The sequence below is a fragment of the Coprinopsis cinerea genome, assembly GCF_000182895.1.
Source record: "Coprinopsis cinerea okayama7#130 chromosome 2 map unlocalized cont3.2, whole genome shotgun sequence".
Classification (NCBI taxonomy): Eukaryota; Fungi; Basidiomycota; class Agaricomycetes; order Agaricales; family Psathyrellaceae; genus Coprinopsis; species Coprinopsis cinerea.
The window spans coordinates 1924659-1939716 of record NW_003307543.1 but is presented as its reverse complement, the minus strand read 5'-3'; the positions used below and the strand labels follow the sequence as shown (position 1 = coordinate 1939716).

Below are 15058 nucleotides of genomic sequence, written 5' to 3'. Positions count from 1 at the left end.
AAACTGTCAGTGTGACGAGTCTCTTTTTAACGACAGCCGTCCCTTCCAGCTCCAATGCCTTTGACAGCCCTTGAGAAGACATGACCGCCATCAGGAACAACTAACCCCAACTAGGGCTGCTCGATCTGACCATCGGCGCCCATGGCTCAGAGAAGCCTGTAGAAGTTTCCCCAGCACGGAGAAGATGCTTATTTTGCAGGCCTTCCCTTCTTACAGTGCTTAAACGGGGTTAAATTGGGCAACGTAGTTGCTTTGATTCTCATGTTCGATCATCAGCTGACTGATAAGATATGCGTTCCAGCCATCAAAAATGCCGTTGCCTGACGATTGCTCGACGCCCTCAGTCCACTTCAACATGCTCAAAACTCAGGTAGAGGTTGGTCTGGCCGAAGCAGAAGGAAGGTGTTTCAGAACGAATCCATGATTGGCATTTGTGGGTTATTCATATGTTACAAAGGCAGCATTCCGTTCAGACTTATTTCACAGGTTACGCTGGCGGTGAGACGTTTAGCACTTGCACTCGCCGGGCTTGCAGGCACAGCTGGGAGAAGCGACGAAGGGTCAGAACGACATGAAGACGGGCGGTCAATGGCGGTGGACGAACCTGGCGCCGCAGCCGCAGGAAGAGGAGCCGCAGTTGTTGTAGTTGACGGGGTTCTGCAGCGCAAGGTCAGCATGGGGGACGAAGAGAAGATGTGCGGACAGTTGTACCATGATGATAGTTGCGAGTGAGTTGGTCGTTACAGAGATAACTCTGAGGTCTTGTCTACAGATTAGAGAAGGCCTTTTATACCCTTCAGCGTGTTTGGGCGTATTTGCTCCCTTCGAATGTGACCTGTCCTTCAGGTAGGGAAGTTTGTATGGAGAGCAAACCATAAACGTGCCGAAAGCCACCGTACCAACACGAGGACCTGTCACTGAACTACTTGGGACCGGTGCCTCCCCAGCGCTTCCCAAAGAGTCATAGTGGGTCGTGGGCCTTGTGTTCTTTCCACTGCCAAATACAGGGCGTGTGAGACAGAGGGTGAATAAAGCTTCATTGGAGTCATCATGTCACAGCTGAGGCATTGCTTGGAAATCCCTTTCGTTATTCCGGGGATTTGATTTTGAGTTTCGGACGGCAGGATGAGTCGATATGCCAGACGAGATGTCTGTTCCCCCACTTCGGTGGTTCGGCGTGATCAAGTGCATCCAGGGGCATCATCAAGACTGATTTATCGTCTTTGCCAGGACCCCTTGACCCTAAACCTGGTTCACACTCCGGGGGCTGAGACAGAATCTAGCTTCAAGTAGTGAGCCTCGGGCCAGAAGGGCCTCTGAACTTGGACAGGCACAACGTCAAAGCCTGATAAACCACATTGGACGTCTGTAGTTTAGACTCCAACCGAGTCACTGGATTCCATCACAGCTGGAATAAGTGCAAGTGGTAGACCAGTCCATAGGGTGAGCTTTTCAAGTGAGACGACGGGCACTGTAGTAGTCGAAGAACAGAGTATAGGTGTCAAGATCGAGCGAGACGAGATGTCACCAAGGAACAGTCGTTGTGTGTTTGTCACTGAAAGCATCGTATCCTTTCTATTCCAGAAACAAAGGAGAGCGGTTGAAGAGTTATGCGCTCCTGTTAAAGCGCGTACAGCAAAGTGTAATGAGTTAGTTTCGGCATTAGCCGAGCGAGCCTCGTGTTGTGAGCGTGTTGGAGTTGTACAGCGCAAAAAATACAGTCACTGGGTGTATCTTTGTCCTCTCCCTCGTTCATTAGGAATTTGACAAAGTCGGTTCCTGCCCAGTATCCACCAATTTCAAGATGTCGACAGTTCCAATGGATAACCGACTGCAAGAGTTATTCTCAAGGGCCTCGACGCCTCCCCAGAATCAACCCAACCCGACATCGGCGGCACCAGCAGCCCAGCAGCCTCCCAACAACTCTTCTTCTGATTTAATCGACTCTCTGTTTCATCATATTATGGTCCCTCAGGATCACCAATCCCAGCAATCGGGAAGCCTGGATGCACCCGTAGCAGTCCCTGAACCCAATACCGTTGTCTCTGCACCCATCTCTCCAGCTTTGCCCTTGACGGACGAGCCTCCTACAGTTTCTTCTTCTGCCTCAGCTCCAGGAACGTCTGCGACAACAGTCCAGGAGCGCCAAAGTGCCTTGCTTTCTCTTCTCAACCAACCCTCGTCTTCCGCTCGCCTGCCCCCTGCTCAAGCCGCTCAAGCCGCTCAACAACCTCAACAAATCCCAACCCCTCCAGGATCATCCCGATCCAATGCTTCCCCGTCTCATACAGAGAATCAGAAGATTTTACTGGAGCAGCTGATGGGAAGGTACGTTCTCTATCCTTTGCTTCTGCCTTTCAGAAAAACTCGGTCGATGCGAAGCGACACGCGTTCGCCTCATGGGAATCGCCTTTCGCTTCACTGCCCTTCAATATTTTGACTTAATTTCCATTACTGACATATTTTTATCACAGTGCCGTCCCTCGGTCCAACGTCGCAGACAATCAACGCGGCCCTGCACCGTCGGCCCCTTCACCTCCGTACAACCCACCTCCTCCCCGCGATGGGGAATACCGACCTTACAATCAGCATGATCAGTCTGAGCTGTCGCCGAGGCTGCAGCCCGTCGCCCCTGGACCTGTCGTCCAACCCCCGCCTCCATCCCAACCAACACCTCCAGCTATCCAGCAGCAACAGCAGCAGCAGTTCTCTCCTCCCCAACAAACTCAACATGTCCCACTCCCTCCACCTCAGCCTCAGGCTATGCCTCAGCAACTTCCGAACCCTCCTTCGCCCCGTCGCTCCATGTTCGAGTTCATGTCTCCCTTTGACCATCTTTCCTCTACGACTGGTTCTATCAAGAAGAAGCCTGTGCCTACACAGTCTGCCAGCGCTTCCAGCACCAACGACGATTCATCGTGGACTCACGTCACCGATCCCAAGCGACAGTCCATGGAGAATCTTTTGGACACCTTGACTCGCGGGGCTCCATTGCAAACTCAACCTGTGCAGGCACAGAACAATCAGTATGAGCCATATGTCCATGATCACGGTTATCCCATACAACCAGACCCGTACAATCAAGCTCGCATTCCTCCCCCTCCCCTTCCACCGAAGATTCCAGTTCAAGGACCGCCCCACCGCACATCCTCCCCAAGAGGCTCGCCGCCCAAGTCGCAAGCACGCGCACCCCAACAGCAAGTCGTTCAGGCTGCCTCGAACCTGAATCGTCGCGATAAAGAGGGCTCACCTGGTCCTAGGAGTGGTAACAGGAGCAAGAATTTGAACTTCCACCATACAAAGACCGCTAACAAGAACCAGTCAAGCCCAGTGTTCGTCCCGTTTCCCCCTGATTTACGTCGTAAATCTAATTCATCCTTTAAGTCCCCAGACACAAACTATTCTCTTTGACGTTGCGAAGATTAACGAAGACGTTCAGGCCCCGCGGGACTATGTCAAGTCGACCGCCATTGCGCTGGTTCGCCAAGAGTCGGTCTTCTTGCCAGGAAGTACCATCGGGGCGACGCACTGGGTGGCCTATGCGATGACCAGAGGTGAGGACATTCGACTAGCATGACGAACGAACGTGGCTTAAACTACTGATAGGTCGCGTTCGCGTCATCTCTCGTTCGAGCGGCGACCGCACCTTGCTTCAACTGCCTAATCTCTTCCCTTCCACGACCAGTGTCATCGACATGGCTGTCTACGGTAACCGTTTGGCAGGTGTTACATCCGATGGTGGGTTTGTTCTCTGGGAACTGCCCGATCTGATCACGGACGATGTTCCGTAAGTACTTTCCTTATTATACAACCATCGGTTTTCTCACTTCTCGCAGTGGTGACTTGTTGCTCTGTATACCACCTACCAATAATCCTGTCGATGCCCTTCGTGCTGTGAAGTGGCACCCAAAGGAGCCTGGTACTCTCGCCATTGCGTCTGACAGCAAAATTTATGTCATCCATTTGACCGATATCGCCAACCTGCAAGGTCCTGTTCCTCATGGCGACTTGCACCACATCGGGCAGATGTATGGCGTTCCTTCGGTGAGTGTCTTTACGGGCCCGTTCTATGCTCAGCAGCGCTTAAGGAATATGTCTAGATGATTTGCGCGTTCGACTTTGACCCTCTTCATTATTCGCTTGCTGCCATTACAGAGGATTCAACGCTCACCATGTGGAACCTCCAAGATACTATCCCATATGCGACTCACAAGGTTCGAGGCGAAGACATCCCGTCTTACCTTGCCTTCGTCGACGGCGGGATTGTGATTGGAAGGAGGAACGGGACAATCTTCCAGTTGCTGGCTCATTCCACCAAGTCTGTGCTGTCGACGATCAAGTTTATTAATAGCCAGCAAGAAGACCCTGACATGTTCGGCCACGCTAACTACGACAGCAGGATCCAGACTCTCTGGATTGCGAACAGCCGCCGCGAAAGTATAATTGCCTGCAAGCTCAACATCGAATCGTCATACGTCAATGGAGAAGAACAGGTTCGCGGCCAATTTGAGCAGGTCGTAGAGTTCACGGGTCCCAAGGCCACCATTCACTTTGTCATCCTCACCGGCGATTCCGATCCTCATGGTGATGAAGCCCACGCTGCTTGCATCGCTGCGAAGCTTCCTCCTGGAGAATTGGCGTTGGTAGCTTTCTCTGTACACTCGAGTGGTGTAGATCAAGTTCTCATTCGCAAGGAGTGGTTCGACTCCGCACTCATGACAGCGGGCGCGCGATACCCTGCTATCGAGCTCCCTCCACCTGTTGCACGCATTCCCTCGCCGACCGACTCCTCTATTACCGCCACCAAGCCATCTCGCGGACCGCTCCCCATTCCTCCCACGGGAGCTCCCTCTCAAGTACCCATCAACATTCCTTCTGCCCCCAATTCTGGCATCTTCCCACCTCCCCGGGGCCGCACCCCACCTACCGATCAACAGGAAGACGACTTCAATAACAGGGGAGAAGAGGCTCGCGCCAACGAAGGCAAGGGCAAGGCCAACAAGTCAAAGAATGTTAACTGGAAAGAGAAGGATGATGGCAAGGACAACCACAGTGCCGTGGGCGGTGGTCACAAGGATAAAGGCGCCAAATCGAGCGACAGCACACTCATCACTGATCCACAACTCAGTCAAGTGTTGTCCAAGGAGATGAAAAAGACTGAGGACAGCCTTCACAACCGCATCAGCCGACTTATCTCTAAGGAGATGGACAAACAACGTAGGAGGATTCTTGTTATTTTCCACTGTATCCCTTGCTTATCGCCTTCGTAGACCAACGTTTGGAGGATGCTAGAGCCCACGAACAAGCCGAGGACTTTGCGCGCCAGGAAAAGATCCTGAAGCTCATCTCCACGGAGCTCACTCGCAATACTACAAGGGTCGTCGAGATGGCCGTCAAGAGCGAAGTACAGAACTCTGTCTTGCCATCGCTCGAGAACATCACCAAGAACGAGGTCAAGACGGCGCTCAACGAGCAGGTTGGCCGGGGACTGGTTGATGTCATTAACCAGGTGTGTACTTCGTCGCTATGCCTTGCCACTTTTGCTCACTGCTGTCCAGAGCTTGCCTATCGAAATCGAGAAGTTGTTCACAAGACCTGACATTAGCAACCACTTCGCCCACGTAATCTCGGCCAACTTGACGCCGCTCATTGAACGTCAGGTCAAGGATGCTGTTGTGAAGGCGTTTGTCCCTGTATTCTCTCAACAGGCCTCCTCCTTGCACCAAGAGCTCATCAGGGAGGTTCGGGGCGAAATCAATGGTCTGAAATCGGAACTGAACGCTTGGAAGAACGACGCCCTCCGTGGACATGAGGTGGGTGTTGCTGAACGAATATCACCTTCGCATCCTCGCTAACGATCCTGTAGAGTTCGCTTCGCGACCTCGAGCTCACTGTACGGTCATTGTCGGACCAAGTCAAGTTCTTGTCCATGAACCCGGTGAACCCGCCCTCGTCCTCTCATCACCATCTGCAAGGCCCACAACCTTCTCAAGGATCACCAGCAGGATCGATTCAACCTGGCATTGGTCAGCAAGCTCATCGACAAGCGCCGGTATCCGGCCCCAACCCACAGCCCCAGCCCTATTCACACCCTCACCCTCATCAGGTCTACCAGCCTGTTCCTCCGCCACAGCCACAGCCTGCCCCTGGACCTGTCCATCAGCCATGGTTCGGTATCGCAGCTCCTCAAGCCTCCCATCCTGCCACCATCCCCCAGCCTCTGCCTCAGCCCCAACCGGAGCGCACCCCGCCCATCAAGGCCGACCAGTGGGACGAGATCTACCTTGGAGTTTTGCACACCCAGGACGTAGACAAGCTTCGCGATCTTTTGGGCCACACCAATCCTGACCTCATCATGCCCCTCAATGGGCAGCCTCTCGTATCACAAGCAGTCGTTCTGACCCTTGTTCATCGAGTATGTTCGCGTCCTTATCCATCACGACTCGAAAGCTGATCGCCTTTTTTAGTTGTCTTCAATCGTTGCCGACTCTCCACCTAATGATGAGTGGTTCAAATCTGCATTGTGGTGGTTGCAGCGAGCTGTTGCCGTCCTTCGTCCCGACGTTCGTACTACATCCAGTTACATGGCGCTGTCCACTGAATACTGATAATCTCTTTAAGGATCCTCTAATTACCGACTTCATTCCACGAGTCGTACCTAACGTTAGGCAGCTTATTAACACGACGAAGCAGCGATTGACCATCCTTCCTGGCGGAGGGCCCTCGACTATGGAAACAGCTCGCACCTTGTCGGATATCCACGAGACTCTCCGCAGAAAAGGCGGACCTGGGACATCCTCGCTCTAACTCTCGAACCCGCCTCATTTTCAGATTGCGAACGAACTCACCTCGAACAAACGAACAAACCCATGAACATAACTCTATAACCATGATGACGACGCTCTGACACTACTGGAATACAGAAAAACATTCATATCGTTACGACCCGTTCACGACCTTGTTACGACCCCTGCCTCGATCTGTCGCTCCTTCTTCCGACTCCTGTACATCTGGGTACCATTCTTGACCTTGGAAAAAATCCTTCGACATTCCTACTTTACACTTCGCATAACAAAAACAACTCCCGCTTACACAACCCTCTACTTACCATGAAAAAAACCTAAACTACTGCTACCCCAGCCCGTTTCTCGGACTTTCTACCGTTGGCTCTTTGCTTTCCTCCTCTTCCTATTTTCTTCCCTGGTTACTAGCTATCGGTGTAACTGTCGCTTTTTTACTACCATTAAACTCTAGAAAACCACAATGGCACTTTATCTATCTGCGCGCTTCATCGCCTTCCTTCTGAATCTGACACTGACAGCCTGACTAGTGAGTATACTGACACGCGGAGTTCGAAAGGCATCGATCACGTGGGAGATTTGACGCGCTCTCTGACGGAAATTGCAGCCAGTTCCTGGACGCGTTTTCTTGATTTCAAACTACGTGCTCAGCGGGTCGAAATGGTGAGGAAAGAGGCCCTGGCTCGTACAATTGATCTAATAACTCTTTATTTCTCTAGTTCTACGCTGAAGCCATTCTTTCGAGGCGCGGTCCTCTTGGACGCGTATGGCTCGCCGCTCATATGGAGCGCAAGCTTTCCAAAGCGCAGACGCTGCAGACTGACATTGAGCAGTCAGTTGGTGCGTGGTGCCTCTGGTAATAACAACGTCCAGATAACTGAATCTTTCGATAGACGCCATTAAAGGGGAAGACATTGAAGTCATGGCCCTGCGCCTTAGCGGACAACTCTTGCTCGGCGTGGTTCGCATCTACAGTCGAAAGGCAAAATATCTATTGGATGACTGCAATGATGCCCTGGTGAAAATTAAGATGGCAGGTTTCCCCCTCGTCGCGTTTCTTCAAGTGTGCTGAACGATCCCAGGCTTTTCGACCCGGCGTCGTTGACCTCACCGAAGACCAACTGAACGTCAACACAACGACCATTACCTTGCAAGCTAACACAATTGATGTTAATCTAGTGCTTCCAGACGACAATTGGTAAGTCGTGCCCAAAACCACTCTTAAATCGTCCTGACAAATCGCCTTTCGAAAGGGACATGGGATTCATCGACCGTCCACTTCGCGACTCTGGGCACCACCAAGCACAAATTGAAGATATCACCCTTCCTCTGACCAATGGACTCGATCACTTCGGAACCTTTGACAACTTTGACATTGGGCCTTCCGACGGTATTGGGTCTCAAGACTTCCAAGATATTGACCTTGGTATTGACTGGGATGGGGCACCCGCCCGGGAGAATGAAGACGGGATGAGTGTCGACCATGAAAGTATTGGCGTTGGGCGAGATGCTGCAAGCGTTCACAGCATGCGTAGTTTTCATCTCAACGGCATTTCCAAAGGAATCGACCTCGACATGCAATCGATTCGCAGCTTGAGTCGTGACCCGTCAGAGCCACCTTTCCAGTCTCAAATGGACATGGACTTCCCCGACTTTGGTGGAATGGATTTGGGTGACCTGGGTATTGGATTCGACCAACCCGTTGATGTTCCTCTGAATGGCGACCAACCGTCTTCAAGTCGGGCATGTGAGTGTCAATTGTGTACCAGCAAGACCTTGTGCTGACTTGCCTTTTGGTAGCCTCTCCCTTAACAGAACTTCCAGATACCCCAGCTGCAGATGACAATCCCCTGCCGGATACCAACGTTGAACCGAAACCCGTTAGGAAGCCCAGGGAAAGGAAGCAAATCATCGACTCGGTGACAGAGATGGCAGATGGCCCCGGGTTCGCATCTCAAGGGGACGGCCCTTTCAAGGATGTTAGTAATATCGTCACTGAACAGCGCTTCCTTCCCCGCACAGCACTGGAAATGAAACTGTTTGCCATTGGAGACGATCCCCTACCCCATTTCCTTCCTACCAAAACCATCAACAATGACCTCTTCCTCTCGGCCGGGCCCCCAGGATTAGCACCTGAACTGGCTGAACTTTTCCTCCGTCCTCTCGAGTCGTCTGGTCAGAAGCGACGATACGCTTCGGTTGCTCCTGATGGTAGCAAACGTATCAGGCTCGACGAGGACGAAGTGGAGGCAGGTCGACGGGGAGTGAGCCTGGCTCCAAGCATTGCTGGGCTTACTGACAAGGGCGGGGAAGACCACAACCTAACTGGAGACTTCGACTTCGGGGACCAAACGGGGGGCTTGGACGAGTATCAGCTGGACCTTCCCAACGAAGATGGATACGGCAACGTCGACTTTGAACTGGGGAGGTCCAGGTCTGTCTCAGTCGCTCCTAGCGTCCGAAGCAGATTGTCTACACCTGGGGCTGAGGGATGGGAGGGAGAGGGAGGTTACATAGACTCAAGCTGTCCCATTGCCATGTTCGATCGACGCCAACCTCCGACACAAGCGCAGGAAGAGGCCCAAGAAGCAGACGCCAAAGGATTCAGCAAGAACACAGTGAAAGCACTGGGTTTCGTTCGCAAGGAGCTGCAGCCAACCGATGATGTGGAGGATGTCACTATGAGCTTCAACGCGATGGCTACGAAGGTAAGCTTGGTGCCTGGTCACATCAAACCAACCACCCATTCACGCTCCTTTATAGGCAACCCGTCGCGCAGCTGCGTCATTCTTCTTTGAGCTTCTTGTCCTTGGAACGAGAGACTGCGTCAAACTTACACAACCCGCGCCTTTCGAAGACATCCGAGTTCAAGGGAAACCCAGACTCTGGCAGGCACAGAGGCACAGTCCTCGTTCATCTGAATAAATTATCTTGTATAAGTATATTGTCGGCATTTATCCGAGTCATCTCGCACTATGGACCGTTTTGGATGTTGTAATTTTACTCTAGCCACCATGTATTCGGATTGAATAGATACTAAGATATCAAGCAGAGAAGCTAAAGTGTGGAAATCTAAGTGTAGATGACATTGGGGTCTTCGATATCGTACTTGCCAATGCCATGTTGAGTATGCAGGGCTGACAGGCGGTTTGTCGAAGCCAACCTGCACTGGTGTAGAGTAACGGAGAATTGGATAGGGGCCAAGGCTTGGCATCACGATTATTTGATCGCGCTCTCGAACGACACTTTGGTTGCAGCAACAACACATCCGTCGCAGCAATTCTTGTCTTTCACCATCCTCTGCTGCAGGATCAGCTTCCTATAACCCTCTTGGGCCCAACCTCGAAACAATTGTACTAAAGCCCACTCACATTGTTCAATTCTGTAATAACGCCTACCCTGAACGGCAAAGCAACTATCTACCATAATGGCACCAGGCTGGGTTAACCTCGAGGCAGCGACGAACGTGATTCCCGACTCTGCTTTCTCTGAAGGGGAGCCAGCCTTCAAATTCTTGAATCTTTCGAAAAAGACGCGTATCTATGGCTTCCTCGGATGGTGCGTCTGCTTTCAGAACTGCGCGACATGCTCGATGAAACTGACCCGCGCATTTGCCTGGAATGCTCAACCATCCTTCGTCAATGCCATGAACAATGAAACAAAAAAACAGCCTTTTGTTCGGTTTTGTGCTGAGTTTGGTGGGCGCTATCCTGCTCTTTGGAGGGAATGTTGTCGTTTTTGCTGGTGCGTTCTCAATGTCTCCCGCCAGGCCTTTTCACCAATCCTAAGGACCACTTGGCAGTCTTCTTTGGTCTTGGAACGCTTGTGTCGTTGTTGGGAACAGGATTTATCATTGGGGTGCGCGAAATCTCTTCACTTCTCCATTACCATAGCTGATTGTATGTCTGTGCAGTTCTTCAATCAACTGAAGCTCGTATGTCCCATTCACTAGTCTCCAATCAAGCAACACAGTAATGGACGTTCCTCATCCACTACAGATGTTCAAACCTGTGCGAGTAGTGGCCACGATCATCTTCCTCGCATCGATCGGTCTCGTCTTTGTCGGCGCATTCGTAATTGGCAGTGATGTAGGGTCTTTTCTCTTCACAATCGGCGACGCAGTACTGACACTGTATCCCCACTTCCAGATTCTTTGCCTCGGTACCTGTTGTCCGTTCACTCATCCATTCCTCCACTCATGTCCCATCTACAGTTCTCGTCTTTGTTCAGTACCTGGCCTACATCTGGTACACTCTCTCATACATCCCATACGCGCGCGCCGCAGTATCCAAAGCTGTGGGCCTCGGTTAATCTCACTTCAAGAGAATCCTCTTTTTCGATTCGGTGGCAAAAGGGCGCGATTGGATATTCTCGAACTAATAATATACATGTATCTGAATTTCGCTTTACGAACGGCAGCTTGGTTCTCGTTATAGCGCGGCTTCACAGTTTGGAAGACGGAGGGTGGGATTGAGTACGATGTGTGTTGAAGGAAGAGGATCGAGAGTGGATCAACCTTTGTACGTGTTCTTTTGGTTTCGCAGGGAATCCATAACCACAGCGTCTGGCGTGTCATCGTTTGCAGAAGTTGCCTTCCTAGAACATGGAACCCAGAGTCAGTTCCGTCCTGGTTCCACCACACACCCAGACCGAAAAGAAACGCACCTAACGGCTTCAACCCCCAACCTCATGAACACATTCCACCTCTTCTCGTCCCCAATAGTTGTCAATCCGGTCGTGATCTTATTCTTCTCCACCAATTCCGTCAGCTTTTCGATTCCGGGACTGTCAGGTTCGATATGTTTCCCAAACGCGAGGTTGGAAGCGGTGTATTCGTGGCCATTGTAAACGATAGTTTCGTCAGGGAGAGTTCTCAGATAGTTAAGGGCCTGAACCATCTCTTCTGCCGAGCCTTCGAAGAATCTGCCGCAACCACCGATGAAGAGGGTGTCCCCTGTGAACACGCCTCCTGGGTGGTTTTTGTTGACTGCATCGGTTACATGGAAGCAGATGGAATCTCGGGTGTGGCATGGAGTAGCGAGGCAGCTACAGTGACGGTATTGGCGTCGCATGGTCATGGATTAGAACTCTGTTGGACGTACCGGACTGTAATGTTATCACCGAACGTGAAGGTTTCGTTGTCCTTGACGATCTTGTTCACTGCAGCCACCTGGTCACTCCCTCCATAAATCGGTGCACCAGGGTATAGCTGGGCCTATTTCAATGTTCAACCAACCTCATCCCTCACCAGCCAATAGAAGCCACTTACAAATGCCTGTTGTAGTTAGCCTTATCATTAGCCACGCTCTCGAACCTGTAGCCCACCAGAACACACCTTATTCCCTCCAGCATGGTCGTAGTGATGATGCGTGGTAATCGCTGCAACGATTTCAACCCCTAGCTCCTTTGCCTTCTCCGTCACCTTGGGCACATCGTAGATGTCAACAGCAGCAGCCTTATTCGAAGGCTCGTCGATGAGGAGGTAGGCGTAATTGTCCTCGCGGACAGGGACTGGGACGATCTTCATATTTCTATAGGCAGTGGACGAGAAGGACGATTTCCTGTAGTTCTGGAGTCGAAGATGGTGGTGGAAAGTTCTGGAGACTGACTGTAACATGTGAGGGGTTGGATAAGCTGCAGTCGCCGGGTTTCTTTCCGGTGACGTCGATTATAATATTGGTCCCACGGCAACTTTCTGACGCGTTGACGGCGCTTCCAAGATGCTGAGAGTAGTAGATACTATTCTACTGCTCTACTCCCATATTACTTCTTCAAGACCTTTGGCGAGTGCAGAATTACGGCAGGCAGGGTCGCACTTCCTTCAACGTTGACTTCGACCTGACTCGGAGTCTGGGCTGTCAGGGGTATCACCGACAAGTATTTCTTGCGGTGTTCAGTGTTCATAGTCACGTATCTGAGCTCTCTTTATCTAATGACCTGCCCACAGCCAACATTGACCTTTCTTGCTCCAGATGATGGTCTATTATAATAGCTAGCGCCCATCAGACGCCCAAATGGGAGGCGGCTGTCAACCCCCAGGCCACGGCAACATCCGAACATGATAAGTGGCTTGTGTCCAGTCTGCACACGAGGGGATCCTGGTGCTCTATTATACTGCATCTCCGGCTCTCCTGGGCGTAAAATCCATGAAGTCCACAATTTTAGAGTACGCATACTTCGTTTGTATGCTCTAAGGACCCCACACTGCACCCACCGTGACCCACATCTGATTATGTCTGACGAGGAGATCCAAAACGTATACAGGGTCGTTAATTTTTGTAGGCCTGGCCAGAGAACAGTCTTTGCCTACATGTATTGTAGGTTGGGCAGTAAAACCGCTCGTTCCAATCAACAGATCCCCCAAGCTGTCCCACCCAGGTGGGCGACCGGTCTTCATGTTCCTCCAATCGAAAATCCGATGGTAGACACTTACGAGCGAGACAATCGGAGTCGCCCACGGATCTGCATACACAGCCTGAGGTAAGTAACCGTCGTCACCACAGCCTTTCGGCTGGCTGAGCTAAAGATAGAGGAGTACAATAGATTCCATTCAATAATGAGCGCCCGTACGTGCTTCGTTTCCCAAAGACTGGGATTCCATCTTTCGTGATCATCACCGTCCGCCATGATGGTCCTGTCTTACCTTTTGTGCCAGGATTCATGTATATATCGGCGAATGCGACACGGTAAAACACCCACCGATTTCCTTCCCCTTGCCAATCGCTCTACGTCTGGGCGCGGCCGTGACGGTCCTTTCGAATTCAACCCCGCACACTCCTTTGAACATAAGTATTTATGTGCCCATCCATCTGAGCGCACTTATCTAAATCCACCTATCGTGCTGTCTCAGCTGTGGCCATGGTCCGGCTACCCCAGCTAAACGCTAATCCTTCCCATGGTAGCTTGCTGTCGAGAGGGCCCTCGGTGAGTTGCGGCCGCGTTGTTGTTGAATGCCCAATACATACCTTGCCTCGACAGCCAGTGGACAAAGTCGATAGCAATGTTGAATCCCGTCAACACAGAGGGATTGACCACGAGTTCTGCCGCGGATTATCCTGTACGTCGATTAGCACATGATCCTATACCACGGATATGTTTTTAGACATTCTTGAAAGGGCTAGAGGTGGTACAGAATTGGCGCTGCAATCCGTTCCTCCCGATGCCCCCGCCGACACGGACACCCGAGTCGCCACCAAAGACTTCAGGGAGGGGTACTCCAGTGCCTGCGCCATCCCCCACAGCACCGGCTACAAGTACGAGAGGGAATAAAAGCTCCACCCGTTCGTCGACAGCCGAAACTCCTACCCCGACGAGACCTCCTGCTTCACCATCTCCCCAGGAACCTGTTGTACCTCCGCCAGCGACCGGAGATAACTCTGAGGACCCACCTGCGGGCACGCCTTCTCGTGACTCGAGTGAACCTCCGTCAGAAACCTCGGTGAGTCCAGAGATGGAAAAAGAGGGGGCAGCAGATTGATATCCCACTGTTCTTCAGAACAACTTACCCTCCGAGTCCGTAGAGGACGCAAGCTCACCGGAGGAATCCGAAGGCGAGGGTCGGCCCCTTCCAGTTTTTGGGACGAATACGGGAAGTCACGACGGAAACACGTCGACAGCTGGGAGCCCGCCCTCAGAGCCGACTCACAGACAAGGCTCGGTCGCTGGAGCAAGCAAGGCAGATGTTACAAGCACTGCTCTCGACGGCATCCTTTTCCCAACATCCGGGTCGAGCGGCGGGGGAGACGAGACTGCCAACGCACCAGGCTCAGTGGGTGGTGCGAAATCAGGTTCAAGCAATACGGGCGCAATTGTGGGTGGAGTCTTGGGCGCTCTTGCTCTCATTGGACTTTTGATTGCTGCGTTTCTGGTTTATCGACGACGAGTTCGGAGAAGTCGTGTTCCGCCATCCGCAGAGTTTATGCAGAGATATGGAAATTCGGCCATGCTGCATGCTCAAAGTCCTTACTCGCCCATACGGTATGATGGACTGGTCGGTGAGGAACAGGTGCCAGGTTATACCCAGGGAAACTACCAACTTCCTTTCCGCGACAAAGCTTGAGCTTATATACCCTTAGTCACCGAATTATACATTGAGTGGCAGTCTCAACACGCAATTGGGGTTGTTCGTGTAAGCGCCTGGGCTACGTGTCGGTAAGCGCTGGGTCGGAGTTGGAGCGGAGGCTAGACCGGCAGCCGGATCACGAGATTCGGAGGTAAGAGAATGGCAAAATATGGTCCCACGTGTTGAGTGAAGCGAC

At 51.9% G+C, this 15058-nt stretch overlaps 6 protein-coding genes across 6 annotated transcripts; 4 read left to right on the top strand and 2 right to left on the bottom strand.

Moving 5' to 3' along the window:
• Nucleotides 1-405: 405 nt before the first annotated feature.
• On the bottom strand, nucleotides 406-714 carry CC1G_05129 (hypothetical protein; the record flags this gene model as incomplete). The annotated part of the gene is made up of 2 exons (XM_001833377.2): nucleotides 406-541; nucleotides 605-714. The coding sequence occupies 2 exons, from the start codon at nucleotides 712-714 to the stop codon at nucleotides 508-510; spliced, it is 144 nt and encodes a 47-aa protein (XP_001833429.2). The 3' UTR covers nucleotides 406-507.
• Nucleotides 715-1758: 1044 nt separating this feature from the next.
• Nucleotides 1759-7234, top strand: CC1G_05128 (hypothetical protein). The gene is made up of 11 exons (XM_001833376.2): nucleotides 1759-2328; nucleotides 2475-3332; nucleotides 3385-3554; nucleotides 3607-3787; nucleotides 3837-4044; nucleotides 4101-5217; nucleotides 5271-5509; nucleotides 5559-5813; nucleotides 5867-6415; nucleotides 6468-6563; nucleotides 6622-7234. Exons 1-11 carry the CDS (start codon nucleotides 1805-1807, stop codon nucleotides 6805-6807), a joined length of 4383 nt encoding a protein of 1460 aa, XP_001833428.2. The 5' UTR covers nucleotides 1759-1804; the 3' UTR covers nucleotides 6808-7234.
• Nucleotides 7235-7722: 488 nt separating this feature from the next.
• Nucleotides 7723-9725, top strand: CC1G_05127 (Rad21 protein; the record flags this gene model as incomplete). The annotated part of the gene is made up of 5 exons (XM_001833375.2): nucleotides 7723-7761; nucleotides 7883-7998; nucleotides 8054-8472; nucleotides 8616-9508; nucleotides 9564-9725. 5 exons carry the CDS (start codon nucleotides 7723-7725, stop codon nucleotides 9723-9725), a joined length of 1629 nt encoding a protein of 542 aa, XP_001833427.2.
• A 502-nt stretch (nucleotides 9726-10227) lies between these two features.
• CC1G_05126 (hypothetical protein) lies at nucleotides 10228-11111 on the top strand (the record flags this gene model as incomplete). The annotated part of the gene is made up of 7 exons (XM_001833374.1): nucleotides 10228-10358; nucleotides 10471-10544; nucleotides 10603-10658; nucleotides 10714-10734; nucleotides 10799-10888; nucleotides 10949-10961; nucleotides 11014-11111. The coding sequence occupies 7 exons, from the start codon at nucleotides 10228-10230 to the stop codon at nucleotides 11109-11111; spliced, it is 483 nt and encodes a 160-aa protein (XP_001833426.1).
• Nucleotides 11112-11152: 41 nt separating this feature from the next.
• CC1G_05125 (hydroxyacylglutathione hydrolase) lies at nucleotides 11153-12405 on the bottom strand. Its single transcript, XM_001833373.2, has 5 exons — nucleotides 12136-12405; nucleotides 12070-12075; nucleotides 11903-12015; nucleotides 11466-11846; nucleotides 11153-11396 (listed from the first exon to the last, which is right to left on the bottom strand). Exons 1-5 carry the CDS (start codon nucleotides 12325-12327, stop codon nucleotides 11312-11314), a joined length of 777 nt encoding a protein of 258 aa, XP_001833425.2. The 5' UTR covers nucleotides 12328-12405; the 3' UTR covers nucleotides 11153-11311.
• A 1228-nt stretch (nucleotides 12406-13633) lies between these two features.
• CC1G_05123 (hypothetical protein) lies at nucleotides 13634-14907 on the top strand. The gene is made up of 4 exons (XM_001833371.2): nucleotides 13634-13724; nucleotides 13779-13857; nucleotides 13916-14238; nucleotides 14296-14907. The coding sequence occupies exons 1-4, from the start codon at nucleotides 13659-13661 to the stop codon at nucleotides 14857-14859; spliced, it is 1032 nt and encodes a 343-aa protein (XP_001833423.2). The 5' UTR covers nucleotides 13634-13658; the 3' UTR covers nucleotides 14860-14907.
• Nucleotides 14908-15058: the final 151 nt, after the last annotated feature.